This window comes from Schistocerca gregaria, chromosome 3 (assembly GCF_023897955.1).
Source record: "Schistocerca gregaria isolate iqSchGreg1 chromosome 3, iqSchGreg1.2, whole genome shotgun sequence".
NCBI classification, from domain to species: Eukaryota; Metazoa; Arthropoda; class Insecta; order Orthoptera; family Acrididae; genus Schistocerca; species Schistocerca gregaria.
The window spans coordinates 927,653,349-927,672,708 of NC_064922.1; the positions used below are offsets into that span (position 1 = coordinate 927,653,349).

The 19,360-nt window shown below is 41.4% G+C and overlaps 1 protein-coding gene across 1 annotated transcript in view; it reads right to left on the bottom strand.

Moving 5' to 3' along the window:
- Window positions 1-222: 222 nt before the first annotated feature.
- Window positions 223-19,360, bottom strand: part of LOC126355710 (facilitated trehalose transporter Tret1-2 homolog) — a 79,522-nt gene continuing 60,384 nt past the window's right edge. The window contains exon 6 of the mRNA XM_050006077.1: window positions 223-1,013. Within this exon, the coding sequence (XP_049862034.1) occupies window positions 721-1,013 (293 nt within the window). The 3' untranslated portion in view covers window positions 223-720. The remainder of the gene's footprint in view (window positions 1,014-19,360) is intronic.

The window sequence follows — 19,360 nt, forward strand, 5'->3', positions numbered from 1 at the left end:
CTAATTAGTAATGAAGAAGGCTGTTTTGAGTTCGGACACTTTGTAAGATATCTGCTTAAAAATAAATTACTAGTAGAAGCACTCCAAACTTAAAAATAGGATTCCATCTCTCACTTCCGTACTGGTTGGCTATGGCTTTCTTTCTTCTTTTTAAATACAACTTTCAAATATAATAATAGTAAATGCAACGAAAATGTCATATATTTATGAAAGATTCCTCAGATGAAATTAGTCGCAAACATTGTCACAAGCGTTACCATTACATTACCCTTGGTCTACATTTTATTTCTAATCAAGTAACAGAATGTGACTCACAGGCAACACATTTGATGAAAGGTGTATCTCATTCTTCACATGGTTTCGTATTCTGGGGACCAACTAAAAATGAGTTACATTTTAGCGTTCTTCGTCACCATGGTCGAAAAGAGAATACTTCTTCACTATAATTAATGAGTATTAACGTTAATTTTCTTATATAAATCTCGATCACCAAATCATAAATAGAGAGTAGTACTGGTCAGTGCAATCGTAACGAGTCCTCACAAAACAAAGGTGAATGACATTCGACGTCATTTCTTCCAGCAGTGTCAGTTCTCAGGTAATAATTATGCTCGATGTGAAGCACCAAGTTTTGCTGCTTCCGGTTCAGTCGTGAAGGAGTACAGTGAGCACCAGATGTGGAGAGGTTCCAAAACAAAGATTAAGCAATCGCGTATCTCTTCAGCGACATGCTCTGATTGTCCTATCGCTTTCAAGCAGAACCTGTATCTCTTCTAAAGTCTTCCCCTTCGTTTCAGGCAGTAAAAGGTACACGTAGAGCGAGGCGAGCAAGGAGCAAGCTGCGAACAGAAAGAAGGGCCCGTAGTTGCCAACGGCGATGGAAATGTCCTCAAAGAACCTCGTCACCAGGAAGGACATGGTCCACGACACACAGGCAGCTGCGGGTAACGCCACAGACTTGACGTTCTGCGCGAAGATTTCCCCTGTGACGGTGAACGGTAGGCCGCCGTATCCTGCAACAATACAAAGATACAGCAGATAAGCCTTTCTGGGCAGTGCTCAACACGTATCAGATCAGAGACATCATTATCTGTGAGGCGGAAAGCAAAGAGGAACCTTTTGTCGAAAATTTCCGACTTGTGTTATTAATATTTTCAAATTGAGTTTTAAATTCTGAATAACTGGGTGCAATAATCTTGGCTTTATTTTTATTTTTTGTGTTACAAACATCTATATTTTATCAAATTAAAATGGCAATTTTGAAGAAAATGCATTCAAAAGTTCAAAGTAATACAGAACCTTCATATTTTACATTTAAGAAATTAGTTTAATACCAAAACACAGATTTAAAAGTCCCATTTAAATAATATAAAAATGCATTTCACAACTCTTCAGTCTGACGATACGAACTGAGCATTTTCTGCACGTCCTTGAGACCCCGGGAACTGCTTGTGGAGCATTACGCTCGGGATCGGTAGTTGCATTACTGTTGACTCTAGTAACAGGTTCACGTTCAGCTTGAGGACATAAAACGTCTTCGAATTCAACTTTACAGTATGATCTGGTGTTCCTAAAGAAGTATTCTTGACGTTTCCTTGTCATCCCTGCTGGAATCACTTCATGGGGAAATCCACGAGGTCCGTCTTCTAATAAAGATGCAGGATTACATTCACTTCAATGTCGATTTTGCAATACAGTGAAACCTTCCCGTCTAATATTGGATGAACGTTTGCTTGCTGACTGAACGCTGCGTCTCTTAAAATCTTTTAACTGCTGCTCTGTCAAGACTACCTGCTGATTATTACGACGAAACATAAAATGTGTTGTCGCCGTGGCCCTCAGTCGCTACCTGAAATTATTAAGACTGATTCTTACCTTTAATTATTTATACTGGATCGCCATCTGACTGCTACAGCAAACTGTGGAATGAATATACTTACTTCTCTTTAACATAATTATAAGCTGCTGGTGGAGTTTCATAATACTTTGTGACTGGAATTCTTTAAGTTGAAGTTAATTTAGATTTGATAAAAGCTGAAGCTCAGTTTAGACTTTTCTTTTAAGATAACAATAAATTCCGTAAAGCATTTACGTGAATGATTTTGGGATAGAAAATTCTTAATGCATTTAATCTGGCAGAAGTTAACTATATTCTGAGAACGATCTTGACAAACAATTACAAGGGGTATAGTTCTTTACAAAAATTCTTAAAAAGTAGCGTTGCGCTACATACGTAATTTTCCATCAAAATTACATAACTATATTCTGAGAACGATCTTGACAAACAATTACAAGGGGCATAGTTCTTTACAAAAATTCTTAAAAACTAGCATTGCGCTACATATAGCGAGTGGCTGGCGAGCACACCGCTTCTTTCAAAGTGTTAATTCATACCTCGCTTACAGCGACCTCCTCTCATGTCTCGCTAGCTACGACTGCCTCGTCTCACATCTTACTCGCAACTGCTCGCTTCCAACGCTCATTGCTACAAAAGTGCGGTCTCGCCGCCAACAATGGTTTTTGGTGCAGACAATCCCTGCTACCATTACAGATGTATTACTGCGCGCTGTTTCCCGCTCTTTCTCAAAATGTATCTATGCGCGGTTTCCCGCTCTTTCTCAATAATACACAATGCAATTTAATTAACAAAACAATTTAAATAAGAAACAGTTCAGATAATTACATGCTTAAACAGTTTAAATACGCCTATTACATAATTACATATGGTGTTTCCGCCCGCGTGAAACCTTCCCGTCTAATATTGGATGAACGTTTGCTTGCTGACTGAACGCTGCGTCTCTTAAAATCTTTTAACTGCTGCTCTGTCAAGACTACCTGCTGATTATTACGACGAAACATAAAATGTGTTGTCGCCGTGGCCCTCAGTCGTTACCTGAAATTATTAAGACTGATTCTTACCTTTAATTATTTATACTGGATCGCCATCTGACTGCTACAGCAAACTGTGGAATGAATATACTTACTTCTCTTTAACATAATTATAAGCTGCTGGTGGAGTTTCATAATACTTTGTGACTGGAATTCTTTAAGTTGAAGTTAATTTAGATTTGATAAAAGCTGAAGCTCAGTTTAGACTTTTCTTTTAAGATAACAATAAATTCCGTAAAGCATTTACGTGAATGATTTTGGGATAGAAAATTCTTAATGCATTTAATCTGGTAGAAGTTAACTATATTCTGAGAACGATCTTGACAAACAATTACAAGGAGTATAGTTCTTTACAAAAATTCTTAAAAACTAGCATTGCGCTACATATAGCGAGTGGCTGGCGAGCACACCGCTTCTTTCAAAGTGTTAATTCATACCTCGCTTACAGCGACCTCCTCTCATGTCTCGCTAGCTACGACTGCCTCGTCTCACATCTTACTCGCAACTGCTCGCTTCCAACGCTCATTGCTACAAAAGTGCGGTCTCGCCGCCAACAATGGTTTTTGGTGCAGACAATCCCTGCTACCATTACAGATGTATTACTGCGCGCTGTTTCCCGCTCTTTCTCAAAATGTATCTATGTGCGGTTTCCCGCTCTTTCTCAATAATACACAATGCAATTTAATTAACAAAACAATTTAAATAAGAAACAGTTCAGATAATTACATGCTAAAACAGTTTAAATACGCCTATTACATAACACTTCATCCAATATTAGACGGGAAGGTTTCACTTGGCGATATCCATTCAGTACGACATTTTAGTGAATCTACTGTGGATGTGAATATACTGACTTTGATGATAGTGTGAATAAGTTACTGTTAAGTGGCGCAACGCATATACTAAAGTGTATAACTTTTATTCACAGGTCATCGGCAATTCTGTTTGCTTTATTGATTCGGCGTTGAAAAGTGTTTGTTCAGTGTTGAATCCGCTTTGAACAGTGATATATTTTGTTGCGTGTGATGATTATAGACAATGTCCCACAGAATAATTACTCGTTCTCAAACTGATAAAACTGTACAAAATACTGACGAGAGATTCTTTTCTGGAATAGGCAGTAATAATACGTGTGAAAACCCTGATTCTGAAACGTTAGGTGAACAGATATTTAATAACTGTAACAATATGGAAGCGTTTAACGAACAAGTAACTTCAGAAATGCCCACAGACAATGAAACGGTAGTGCAAAATAATTTGGCATTAAATGCAACAGACGGTACACAGTCACAAATTCCGCATAGTAGACATAACAGTTTCAGTAACGAAACCACTACAATGCAGTCAGACAGAGAGACTCCATTAAGCACTGATTTAGATTCAAACGGTACACAGCTACACAACCTGCGTAGCAGATCCAACAGTTCTCATGACCAAAATTCCGAAATTACGGAAAACGTGACGCAGTCACAATCATCTGAGGATGTTCAAATGAACACAGATCTACAGCCTTTAACAACGAATACAAATACACACAGAAGTCAATCCGAAACGGATCCAATAATGGCATTTTTGCTACAAATGAGACAAGACATGAATCAAAACTTTAACAGAGGGTCACAAGAATTAGAAAAAAGGTCACAAGATCTAAAAAACGAAATTAAGGCAGAACACGCACACACAGATCAGAAATTAGACAACATGTACCAAAATCTAAAACACGAAATCAAAGTAGAAATTCAAACAGTCGCTGAAAAATGTTCACAATCAACACAAGAATTACGCGACAAAATTCAAGAAATATCCGATAACCAAGAAACATTTGCAGTTAGTATACGGGAAACAATGACAGAAAACTTTGCTAAACAAAACGCTCAGATTGATGAACGTTTTAACAATCACACAGAAAACTGTTTGATACGTCACCGTAAAATCGTGCGATCGCAGGATAAAGAACGAAAAGAATTACTACAAACAATCACTAAACAGCGTCAGGACGACAAAAAGAAAGTGTTTGCCCAGGGCAAAACATATGTAGACAATCACATACAGTCGATCTCGGAAGAAATCGAAACGGTCAAAGAAACAAATAATCAAATACAAGACAGGCTTACAGAAATCCAAACACAGACAATCGATGTGAAAACTTCTACAGACACTGAAATCCAGAATGTTAAAGATAAATTAACAGAGGACGTTCAGACACTAACTGACAAAATAGAACACATAGAAATTAACCATGACACAGAAAATTTAAAGGCAGATTTTAAGAAAGTCACCAAAAGCAACCGTAAATTACGAAACGAACTGACAGAAAAGATCAATGAACTCACTACAAGAATAGATCTTTTAGATACTAACAATGACGAGAGATCAGACGACACTGCACCAGTCCCAGTGCAACAGAACTCTAATAGTAATAACACGCCATTGACAAATATACAACAAACTATCACAGATCTAAAATCGCGTAATGATTCATTGCATCAGCAAATAAATTCTCTACAGCAAGAGATAGCGGACGCACAAGAAACCGCCGCACATAATCATTTTCAACAGAACACACACCGTTACGAAATGCCTCAGATCCATAATACATATAATGTTGGTAGACTTCAGAGAGTAAGAGATTTTACCCAGGAAGAAAGACACCCGAATCCATATTCAAGACAATACGACAACACTTACACACACAGACATGACAGTTTTGATCACAAACATTTTCTTTCAGTTAGAAAGTTTAAAACATTTAAAAACGACAGGGCGCAAATACATCCGTTGGATTTTATCCAACAGTTCAGGGGAGCACTTCCACCATCATGGCCAGTACAACATAAGTTAGAATTTATTGTCAGTTTTCTTGAAGGAGAACCAGCACGACGAATGCGACCAATTGCTAGACAATGTTTTTCCGTAGAAGCATTTGAGGAAGCATTTTTATCAGCATATTGGTCTGACACTACACAAAACACATTTAGTAGTAATATAACCAAACAATATGCCACTGTGCCTACTGTCACTTTCCCGGGACTGAGCTTGTATGTGTTGCATAACAATCATTTATTTTGTAATCGATTCGAGAAATCGGTATTAGGTTTTGAGTAAACAACAGCCACAAAGGGCACCAGTTTAGTTCCATGTTTAATGCTCTTAAATATTGTTATAAATGAGATACTGAAGCAAGCGTTTTTTAATGCAACAATATAAACTTTTGATGGGATTCGAATGCTCTTTTTCTAGAGCACTCACAACAACACCGTGATGTAACTCTTGTTAAAGGTGGTTTATGTTGTGACTGAAAATTCGCAGTTTTTCACAAACACAACTTTCATTTATGTAAGTTTACCAGGTTGATGACTGAACAACAAAATGAAAGGTAACAATAACGATGCCAGTAAATGTCTCCTAATTGAAGCAAACAAAAGTTCACTTCTCTAACTTCCGCAAAGGTTCGTGGTAACACACACACACACACACACACACACACACACACACACACACACACACACACAGACAGAAGTAAAAGTCCAATTCAGAGACGAAGACATAATCTTCCGCTGCCGAAGTCCACGAGGTCGGCTTCCAGAGAGAACTGAACTTCGGGCCAGGTACTGGCTCCTAAATAGCTGTCCCAAGCCAATCAGGTTTTGGCGTAGTGATACTTCCTGCAGGCCGTGGCTTGAGTTCCCCCTGCAGGAAGTAGTGCTCAGACTGTCTCTTTCCATTATCTTTTAAGTAAACAGCCAGTGTTTACCATGGTGCTTTTGGTACGCCTTGGACATAGACAACCCCATCCTCTGTGGTGTAAAATGGGTTGCCGGCCCTCAGGAGCTACATTGGCTCCCGCATAACAATTTGTACCATAGAATACTCAGAAGATGGAATGATAGACTCAGAGTCGTAAGCCTTTAAAATTTCTTTTTCAAAATAATTCACAATCGAATAAACAAAAAACTAAAACATAAAACAAGGGAAAATCAGTATGGATACCGTAACGGTATAGGCACGAGAGAAGCTCAGTTTGCAGTGAATATATCATTATAGAAAAATTCCTAGACATGAATCAAGATGTGGTGCTAGGGATGAATGGTTACGAAAGAGATTTTAATAAACTGTGGCAAGATAAACTGGAGAGCCTAATAGAAAAAAGTAAAATCGACCGCCAGAATATTTGAAAAATTAAAAATTTGTACTGACAACAGACCGTTATTATCAACTGCGATGGAAGAACATCAGAAGATATTAAGATAATGTGAAGCAAGGCTGTGTTCTGTCTAATTCTGAAGCAATATTCAGGGAAATTATATCAACCACAGAGCATGCATTTTCTAAAGTCTGATTCCTCGTCGATGCATCCACTTTCTTCTTTCATTGACTTTTACTTTCAGTTCCATGTAATTGTGACGTCATATCCTCATCTCCATATGCACCAAATCCTTCATTCTAGGTGGTCCCCTTCCTTTCTTTCAGAGCAGTTTGTCTTCAAGAATATTTATGATGGTTATGTGTGAGGACATGTCAATTTTCTTTTCTCTTTTATATTTATTTCTCTTTTATATTTCCTTCAATAAACTTCTCTCTTCGTTTACTACACTTAAGGCTTCCAGGTTGGTTTTTCTTTCCGTTCCGCTCGTTCTTGTCCTTTTCCACCACATCCCCATTTCAGCAACTTCAAGTCGATGACTTTCCAGTCTTTCCAGAGTACAAATTCTATACTCAAACATAGAAACAGGTATAAAAGTACACGTTAAAGTGGTCAATGATATTGGCGAGAACACAGCATGAAGAAATAAATATATTCAACAACGGATTTGGACTAAAAATTGATTTTTGCGAAACTAAATATACACTCCTGGAAATGGAAAAAAGAACACATTGACACCGGTGGGTCAGACCCACCATACTTGCTCCGGACACTGCGAGAGGGCTGTACAAGCAATGATCACACGCACGGCACAGGGGACACACAATGAACCGCGGTGTTGGCCGTCGAATGGCGCTAGCTGCGCAGCATTTGTGCACCGCCGCCGTCAGTGTCAGCCAGTTTGCCGTGGCATACGGAGCTCCATCGCAGTCTTTAACACTGGTAGCATGCAGCGACAGCGTGGACATGAACCGTATGTGCAGTTGACGGACTTTGAGCGAGGGCGTATAGTGGGCATGCGGGAGGCCGGGTGGACGTACCGCCGAATTGCTCAACACGTGGGGCGTGAGGTCTCCACAGTACATCGATGTTGTCGCCAGTGGTCGGCGGAAGGTGCACGTGCCCGTCGACCTGGGACCGGACCGGACCGCAGCGACGCATGGATGCACGCCAAGGCCGTAGTATCCTACGCAGTGCCGTAGGGGACCGCACCGCCACTTCCCAGCAAATTAGGGACACTGTTGCTCCTGGGGTATCGGCGAGGACCATTCGCAACCGTCTCCATGAAGCTGGGCTACGGTCCCGCACACCGTTAGGCTGTCTTCCGCTCACGCCCCAATATCGTGCAGCCTGCCTCCAGTGGTGTCGCGACAGGCGTGAATGGAGGGACGAATGGAGACGTGTCGTCTTCAGCGATGATGAGAGTCGCTTCTGCCTTGGTGCTAATGATGGTCGTATGCATGTTTGGCGCCGTGCAAGTGAGCACCACAATGAGGCCTGCATATGACCGAGGCACACAGGGTCACCACCCGGCATCATGGTGTGGGGAGCGATCTCCTACACTGGCCGTACACCTCTGGTGATCGTCGAGTGGACACTGAATAGTGCACGGTACATCCAAACCGTCATCGAACCCATCGTTCTACCATTCCTAGACCGGCAAGAGAACTTACTGTTCCAACAGGACAATGCACGTCCGCATGTATCCCGTGCCACCCAACGTGCTCTAGAAGGTATAACTCAACTACCCTGGCCAGCAAGATCTCCGGATCTGTCCCCCATTGAGCATGTTTGGGACTGGATGAAGCGTCGTCTCACGCGGCCTGCACGTCCAACACGAACGCTGGTCCAACTGAGGCGCCAGATGGAAATGGCACGGCAATCCGTTCCACAGGACTACATCCAGCATCTCCACGATCGTCTCCATGGGAGAATAGCAGCCTGCATTGCTGCGAAAGGTGGATATACACTGTACTAGTGGCGATATTGTGCATGCTCTGTTGCCTGTGTCTATGTGCCTGTGGTTCTGTCAGTGTGATCATGTGATGTATCTGACCCCAGGAATGTGTCAATAAAGTTTCCCCTTCCTGGGACAATGAATTCACGGTGTTCTTATTTCAATTTCCAGGAGTGTATGATTATCAGAAGAATTCTAAAGATCTTATCAGGTATTACTATTAACGCCATGTATGTTGTGCCTGTTCCTTCGGACTTGACTGAAAGAACAGACACCATTCCCATTCTGCAGCCACTTATTAATAAAGACACAAAGAATTAGACATTAGCTACCAGTGGGTATTGGTTTATACCAATGGAGCAAGATGAAAATTTGTGTTAGACCAGCATTCGAACCCACGTCTCCTGCTCAATACGCAGTTGTGCCGACCACTACGTCACCTAGACACATTGGTCAGACAACCGCACTGACTATCTTAGCACGCCCCCCGTCAGACTCAACCTCTCATTTCATCACACACTACTGATGTAGCGCCCCGGGTCATTAACCTCATTACTCGCGGCATCTCTCCAATTCCTGTAAGCGTTCGATAAGTTTTCAAGTTTCTCCATTGATATAAATCAATTTCCACTGTCAGCAAATTTATTTAATTCCTGCGTTCCTTGATTAACACCGAACCCAACGAAAGGATGTTGTTGTTGTGGTCTTCAGTCCAGAGACTGGTTTGATGCAGCTCTCCATGCTACTCTATCCTGTGCAAGCTTCTTCATCTCCCAGTACCTACTGCAACCTACGGCCTTCTGAATGTTTAGTGTATTCATCTCTTGGTCTCCCTCTACGATTTTTACCCTCCAAATTGCCCTCCAATACTAAAAAGGTGATGCTTTGATGCCTCAGAATATGTCCTACCAAGCGATACCTAATCCTAGTAAAGTTGTACCACAAATTTCTCTTCTCCCCAATTCTATTCAATCCCTCCTCATGCCTCAGAATATGTCCTACCAAGCGATACCTAATCCTAGTAAAGATGTACCACAAATTTCTCTTCTCCCCAATTCTATTCAATACCTCGTCATTACTTACGTGATCTACCCATCTAATCTTCAGCATTCTTCTGTAGCATTACATTTCGAAAGCTTCTATTCTCTTCTTGTCTAAACTATTTATCGTCCACGTTTCACTTCCATACATGGCTACACTTAATACAAATACTTTCAGAAACGACTTCCTGACACTTAAATCTATACTCGATGATAACAAACTTTTCTTCTTCAGAAACGCTATCCTTGCCATTGCCAGTCTACATTTTATATTCTCTCTACTTCGACCATCGTCAGTTATTTTGCTCCCTATATAGCAAAACGCGTTTACTACTTTAAGTGTCTCATTTCCTAATCTAGTCCCCTCAGCATCATCCGATTTAATACGACTACATTCCATTATCCTCATTTTGCTTTTCTTGGTGTTCATCTTATATCCTCCTTTCAAGACAATGTCCACCCCGTTCAGGTACTCTACCAAATCCTTTGCTGACTCTGACAGAATTACAGTGTCATCGGCGAACCTCAAAATTTTTATTTATTCTCCATGGATTTTAATTCCTACTCCGAATTGTTCTTTTGTTGCCTTTACTGCTTGCTCAGTATATAGATTCAATAACATGGGGGATAGGCTACAACCCTGTCTCACTCCCTTCTCAACCACTGCCTCCCTTTCGTGCCCCTCGACTCTTCTGCCATCTGGTTTCTGTACAAATTGTAAATAGCCTTTCGCTCCCTGTATTTTACCCCAGCCTCCTTTAGAATTTGAAAGAGAATATATCAGTCAACATTGTCAAAATCTTTCTCTAAGTCTAAAGTTGCTAGGAACGTAGGTTTGCCTTTCCTTAATCTTTCTTCTAAGGTAAGTCGTAAGTTCAATATTGCCTCACGTGTTCCAACATTTCTACGGAATCCAAACAGATCTTCCCCGAGGTCGGCTTCTAACAGTTTTTCCATTCGTCTGTAAAGAATACGCGTTAGTATTTTGCAGCTGTGACTTATTAAACTGATAGTTCGGCAATTTTCACATCTGTCAACGCCTGCTTTCTTTGGGATTGGAATTATTATGTTCTTCTTGAAGTCTGAGGGTATTTCGTCTGTCTCATACATCTTTCTCACCAGATGGTAGAGTTTTGTCAGAGCTGCCTCTCCCAAGGCAAACAGTAGTTCTAATGAAATGTTGTCTACTCCCGGGGCCTTGTTTCGACTTAGGGCTTTCAGTGCTCTGTCAAACTCTTCACGGAGTTTCATATCTCCTATTTCATATTCATCTACATTCTCTTCCATTTCTATAAAATTTTCCTCAGTAACATTGCCCTTGTATTGACCCTCTACACATTCCTTCCATCTTTCTTTTTCCCCTTCTTTGCTTAGAACTGAGTTCCCATTTGAGCTCTTGATGTTCATACAAGTGGTTCTCTTATCTCCAAAGGTCTCTTTAATTTTCCTGTAGGCAGTATCTATCTTACCCCTAGTGAGATAAGCCTCTACATCCTTACATTTGTCCTCTAGCCATCCCTGCTTAGCAATTTTGCACTACCTGTCGACCTCATTTCTGAGACGTTTGTATTCATTTTTGCCTGCTTCATTTACTGCATTTTTATATTTCCTCCTTTCATCAATTAAATTTAATATTTCTCCTGTTACCCAAGGATTGTTACTAGCCCTCGTTTTTTTACCTATTTGATCCTCTGCTGCCTTCACTATTTCGTCTCTCAAAGTTACCCAATCTTCGTCTTCTACTGTATTTCTTTCCCCCACGCCTGTCAACGGTTCCCTTATGCTCTTCCCGAAACTCTTTACAACCTATGGTTCTGTAAGTTTATCCAGGTCCCATCTTCTTAAAACCGCACCTTTTTGCAGTTTCGTCAGTTGTAATCTACAGTTCATAACCAACAGATTATGGTCAGAGTCCACATCCGCCCCTAGAAATGTCTTACAGTTTAAAACTTGATTCCTAAATCTCTGTCTTACCATTATGTAATCTATCTGAAACCTTCCAGTATCTCCAGGCTCTTCCATGTATACAACCTTCTTTCACGATTCTTGAACCAAGTGTTAGTTATGATTAAGTTATGCTCTGCGCAAAATTCTACCAAGCGGCTTCCTCTTTCATTCCTTATCCCCATTCCATATTCACCTACTACGTTTCCCTCTCTTCCTACTATCAAATTCCAGTCACCCATGACCGTTAAATTTTCGTCTCCCTTCACTATCTGAATAATTTCTTTTATCTCATTGTACATTTCATCAATCTCTTCGTCATTTGCGGAGCTTGTTGGCATATAAACATGTACTAGTGTGGTAAGCGTGGGCTTCGTATCTATCTTGGCCACAATAATGCGTTCACTATGCTGCTTGTAGTACCTTACCCGCATTCCTATCCTTTATTCGTTATTAAACCTACCCCTGCATTACCCCTATTTGATTTTATATTTATAACCCTGTTTTCACCTGCCCCGAAGTCTTGTTCCTCCTGGCACCGAACTTCACTAATTCCCACTATATCTACCTTTAACCTATCGATTTCCTTTTTTAAATTTTCTAACCTACTTGCCCGATTAAGGGATCTGACATTCCACGCTCCGATCCGTAGAACACCAGTTTTCTTTCTCCTGATATCGATATCCTCTTGAGTAGTCCCCGCCCGGAGAGCCGAATGGGAGACTATTTTACCTCCGGCATATGTTACCCAAGACGACGCCATCATCATTTAATTATACAGTAAAGCTGCATGCCTTCGGGAAAAATTACGGCTGTAGTTTCCCCTTGCTTTCAGCCGGTTTGTAGTACCAGCACAGCAAGGCCGTTTTGGTTAGTGTTAAAAGGCCAGATCTACATCTACATGACTACATGACTACTCTGCAATACACATTTAAGTGCTTGGCAGAGGTTTCATCGAACCACAATCATACTATCTCTCTACTATTCCACTCCCGAACAGCGAGCGGGAAAAACGAACACCTAAACCTTTCTGTTCGAGCTCTGATTTCTCTTATTTTATTTTGATGATAATTCCTACCTATGTAGGTTGGGCTCAACAAAATATTTTCGCATTCGGAAGAGAAAGTTGGTGACTGAAATTTCGTAAAAAGGTCTCGCCGCGACGAAAGACGTCTATGCTTTAATGACTTCCATCCCAACTCGTGTATCATATCTGCCACACTCTCTCCCCTATAACGTGATAATACAAAACGAGCTGCCCTTTTTTGCACCCTTTCGATGTCCTCCGTCAATCCCACCTGGTAAGGATCCCACACTGCGCAGCAATATTCTAACAGAGGACGAACGAGTGTAGTGTAAGCTGTCTCTTTAGTGGACTTGTTGCATCTTCTAAGTGTCCTGCCAATGAAACGCAACCTTTGGCTCGCCTTCCCGACAATATTATCTATGTGGTCCTTCCAGCTGAAGTTGTTCGTAATTTTAACACCCAGGTACTTAGTTGAATTGACAGCCTTGAGAATTGTACTATTTATCGAGTAATCGAATTCCAAGGGATTTCTTTTGGAACTCATGTGGATCATCTCACACTTTTCGTTATTTAGCGTCAACTGCCACCTGACACACCATACAGCAATCTTTTCTAAATCGCTTTGCAACTGATACTGCTCTTCGGATGACCTTACTAGACGGTAAATTACAGCATCATCTGCGAATAGTGTAAGAGAACTGCTCAGATTGTCACCCAGGTCATTTATGTAGATCAGGAACAGTAGAGGTCCCAGGACGCTTCCCTGGGGAACACCTGATATCACTTCAGTTTTACTCGATGATTTGCCGTCTATTACTACGAACTGCGACCTTCCTGGCAGGAAATCACGAATCCAGTCGCACAACTGAGACGATACCCCATAGCTCCGCAGCTTGATTAGAAGTCGCTTATGAGGAACGGTGTCAAAAGCTTTCCGGAAATCTAGAAATACGGAATCAACTTGAGATCCCCTCTCGATAGCGGCCATTACTTCGTGCGAATAAAGAGCTAGCTGCGTTGCACAAGAGCGATGTTTTCTGAAGCCATGCTGATTACGTGTCAATAGATCGTTCCCTTCGAGGTGATTCATAATGTTTGAATACAGTATATGCTCCAAAACCCTACCGCAATCCGACGTGAATGATATAGGTCTGTAGTTAAATCGATTACTCCTGCTACCCTTCTTGAACACTGGTGCGACCTGCGCTATTTTCCAATCAGTCAATCATCCAGACTGTTGCCCTTGCAACTACTGAAAAGGCTGCTGCCCCTCTTCAGGAACCACACGTTTGTCTGTCCTCTCAACAGATACCCCTCCGTTGTGGTTGCACCTACGGTACAGCTATCTGTATCGCTGAGGCACGCAAGCCTCCCCGCCAACGGCAAGGCCCATGGTTCATGGGGGGGGGGGGGGGGGAGGGGGGGGGAGACGAAAGGATATGAAAATGTAAACATCTCTGTACTTGCATCAATGATACATTTAATAAGACCCAGGGAATAAATAGCAGAATTTAACAAGCTTTAGCTGTCTTTTATAAGATGAGACTCTTCTTTAAAATGGTAGGGCAAGCACGATTACTGATACCACAGTGAGGGTGATTGAGGCATTTGAAATGTGACTGTATTGACGAGTGTTAGTGCTTTCACGACGGAACCCGAGTAGGAGCCGTCCAACGGCAGTTAGTCAGACGACGTCACCCAAGTCTTGTCCGTGCAGTGTGTAATACTTCGTAGCTGCCACTGCGAATCGTTGCCTAAATCTTTAACCATGTACTCAACACAAGAAGAGAACTACTTTGTGCTATCAAGTAGTATTCGAACTCTGGCTTACCTCCCTTGTGTGTTTCTGCTTCGTATTGCGTCCATTCTACTTTCGACTGTCAGTAAGAGCCAGAAGGGAACAATTTGCTGGTTCTGTCGGAATTGTGATATAGCTGTTAATGTGTCTAAGCATTTCAAAACATACCATACTTGGGCAAATTGTGTTAGAACAGCGTGAACATCTTTTCGGAATACAAACGTAGTTCAGTAGAACTTAGATCTGTTAACTTTACTATCACATAAGCCATCTTTTACGAATAGTTAAAGAACATTTCATCGTTTCAAATAACACATCACATGAATTTATCTCCTTTTATAGTTACAGTGCTACGGTCATCGGACATACTAGACGGGCGTACTAGAGACACTACCCAATGTTGTTGTGGTCCTCAGTCCTGAGACTGGTTTGATGCAGCTCTCCATGCTACTCTATCCTGTGCTAGCTTCTTCATCTCCCAGTACCTACTGCAACCTACATCCTTCTGAATCTGCTTAGTGTACTCATCTCTCGGTCTCCCTCTACGATTTTTACCCTCCACGCTGCCCTCCAATGCTAAATTTGTGATCCCTTGATGCCTCAAAACATGTCCTACCAACCGATCCCTTCTTCTAGTCAAGTTGTGCCACAAACTTCTCTTCTCCCCAATCCTATTCAATACCTCCTCATTAGTTACGTGATCTATCCACCTTATCTTCAGTATTCTTCTGTAGCACCACATTTCGAAAGCTTCTATTCTCTTCTTGTCCAAACTAGTTATCGTCCATGTTTCACTTCCATACATGGCTACACTCCAAACAAATACTTTCAGAAACGACTTCCTGATACATAAATCTATATTCGATGTTAACAAATTTCTCTTCTTCAGAAATGCTTTCCTTGCCATTGCCAGTCTACATTTTATATCCTCTCTACTTCGACCATCATCAGTTATTTTACTTCCTAAATAGCAAAACTCCTTTACTACTTTAAGTGTCTCATTTCCTAATCTAATTCCCTCAGCATTACCCGATTTAATTTGACTACATTCCATTATCCTCGTTTTGCTTTTGTTGATGTTCATCTTATATCCTCCTTTCAAGACACTGTCCATTCCGTTCAACTGCTCTTCCAAGTCCTTTGCCGTCTCTGACAGAATTACAATGTCATCGGCGAACCTCAAAGGTTTTACTTCGTCTCCATGAATTTTAATACCTACTCCAAATTTTTGTTTTGTTTCCTTTACTGCTTGCTCAATATACAGATTGAATAACATCGGGGAGAGGCTACAACCCTGTCTCACTCCTTTCCCAACCACTGCTTCCCTTTCATGCCCCTCGATTCTTATTACTGCCATCTGGTTTCTGTACAAATTGTAAACAGCCTTTCGCTCCCTGTATTTTACCCCTGCCACCTTTAGAATTTGAAAAAGAGTATTCCAGTCAACATTGTCAAAAGCTTTCTCTAAGTCTACAAATGCTAGAAACGTAGGTTTGCCTTTTCTTAATCTTTCTTCTAAGATAAGTCGTAAGGTCAGTATTGCCTCACGTGTTCCAACATTTCGACGGAATCCAAACTGATCCTCCCCGAGGTCTGCATCTACCAGTTTTTCCATTCGTCTGTAAAGAATTCGCGTTAGTATTTTGCAGCCGTGGCTTACTAAACTGATAGTTCGGTAATTTTCACATCTGTCAACACCTGCTTTCTTTGGGATTGGAATTATTATATTCTTCTTGAAGTCTGAGGGTATTTCGCCTGTCTCATACATCTTGCTCACCAGCTGGTAGAGTTTTGTCATGACTGGCTCTCCCAAGGCCGTCAGTAGTTCTAATGGAACGTTGTCTACTCCGGGGGCCTTGTTTCGACTCAGGTCTTTCAGTGCTCTGTCAAACTCTTCACGCAGTATCGTATCTCCCATTTCGTCTTCATCTACATCCTCTTCTATTTCCATAATATTGTCCTCAAGTACATCGCCCTTATATAAACCTTCTACATACTCCTTCCACCTTTCTGCCTTCCCTTCTTTGCTTAGAACTGGGCTGCCATCTGAGCTCTTGATATTCATACACGTGGTTCTCTTCTCTCCAAAGGTCTCTTTAATTTTCCTGTAGGCAGTATCTATCTTACCCCTAGTGAGATAAGCTTCTACATCCTTACATTTGTCCTCTAGCCATCCCTGTTTAGCCATTTTGCACTTCCTGTCGATTTCATTTTTGAGACGTTTGTATTCCTTTTTGCCTGCTTCATTTACTGCATTTTTATATTTTCTCCTTTCATCAATTAAATTCAATATTTCTTCTGTTACCCAAGGATTTCTAGCAGCCCTCGTCTTTGTACCTACTTTATCCTCTGCTGCCTTCACTACTACATCCCTCAGAGCTACCCATTCTTCTTCTACTGTATTTCTTTCCCCTATTCCTGTCAATTGTTCCCTTATGCTCTCTCTGAAACTCTGTACAACCTCTGGTTCTTTCAGTTTATCCAGGTCCCATCTCCTTAATTTCCCACATTTTTGCAGTTTCTTCAGTTTTAATCTACAGGTCATAACCAATAGATTGTGGTCAGAGTCCACATCTGCCCCTGGAAATGTCTTACAACTTAAAACCTGGTTCCTAAATCTCTGTCTTACCATTATATAATCTATCTGATACCTTTTAGTATCTCCAGGGTTCTTCCACGTATACAACCTTCTTTCATGATTCTTAAACCAAGTGTTAGCTATGATTAAGTTGTGCTCTGTGCGAAATTCTACCAGGCAGCTTCCTCTTTCATTTCTTAGCCCCAATCCATATTCACCTACTATGTTTCCTTCTCTCCCCTTTCCTACACTCAAATTCCAGTCACCCATTACTATTAAATTTTCGTCTCCCTTCACTATCTGAATAATTTCTTTTATTTCATCGTACATTTCTTCAATTTCTTCATCATCTGCAGAGCTAGTTGGCATATAAACTTGTACTACTGTAGTAGGTGTGGGCTTCGTATCTATCTTGGCCACAATAATGCGTTCACTATGCTGTTTGTAGTAGCTTACCCGCATTCCTATTTTCCTATTCATTATTAAACCTACTCCTGCATTACCCCTATTTGATTTTGTGTTTATAACCCTGTAGTCACCTGACCAGAAGTCTTGTTCCTCCTGCCACCGAACTTCACTAATTCCCACTATATCTAACTTTAACCTATCCATTTCCCTTTTTAAATTTTCTAACCTACCTGCCCGATTAAGGGATCTGACATTCCACGCTCCGATCCGTAGAACGCCATTTTTCTTTCTCCTGGTAACGACATCCTCCTGAGTAGTCCCCGCCCGGAGATCCGAATGGGGGACTATTTTACCTCCGGAATATTTTACCCAAGAGGATGCCATCATCATTTAATCATACAGTAAAGCTGCATGTCCTCGGGAAAAATTACGGCTGTAGTTTCCCCTTGCTTTCAGCCGTTCGCAGTACCAGCACAGCATGGCCGTTTTGGTTAATGTTGCAAGGCCAGATCAGTCAATCATCCAGACTGTTGCCCCTGCAACTACTGAAAAGGCTGCTGCCCCTCTTCAGGAACCACACGTTTGTCTGGCCTCTCAACAGATACCCCTCCGTTGTGGTTGCACCTACGGTACGGCCATCTGTATCGCTGAGGCACGCAAGCCTCCCCACCAACGGCAAGGTCCATGGTTCATATCCGTGAAAAGCTTCATCGGGCTTTCATTTCGCACCCGATCGGACCTTACTTTCCGAATAGCCTTCTATACCGTCTGCGTCTCTATCAGATGACGATGTGTTAAATATGAAATCTGTACGATGTTGACATTCATATGGCTCTCTGTGGTACAAAGGTAGTTAAGTGTACTTTTTACAGCTGTCCATACGACCAAGTAGTCTGGGAATTTAGCGTTTGACGACTGCCTGCCCCAACCGCGGTGACGTACCTTGGATACAAAGAATTACCAACGAAGACGTTCTAAGGCGAATCGATTGAGATAAGGTATTGGGGGCCAAATCTAAATCAGAAAACTAGCCATATCATGGGAAGTGAAAGATAACGATATTACAAGGCTGATAATGAAAGAGGAGGTTGTAGGCAAAAGATCAGTAGGAAGAAGACGAACATCATGACTACAGAATCTAATGTACTTCCCTACAACTGTTTGTGTCCACAAACTCAAAGACAAGACTAGCGATAATGATAGCCAACCTCTGAAGGGAGTAAGTACGGCACTATCTGGCAAATGTGCTAAAATTGAAAGGAGGAGCGGCGGGAACAGGCTATTGCGGCGTAAACATCACCATGTGCGGCATTCCTGCCATTCTCCGTCGGTGTATCAAACTTTACGACTATTTGCTTGTTTCCACAAAAGGTGCGCACTAAAACATGAGAACGTACAAACTTTTGAAATAGCTTTCCTAAACCCCTTGTAATGCTCTTCAAACTCACATTCAGTTCCATTTACAAAAATCGTAGCTGATCCTGTTACTGCAAGACAAAGTAAAGCCAAGAGCAAACACGTTTTATCCAAGCAGCTTAGGCTTATCTTCTTGCTCCACAAAACGACGGAACTGGA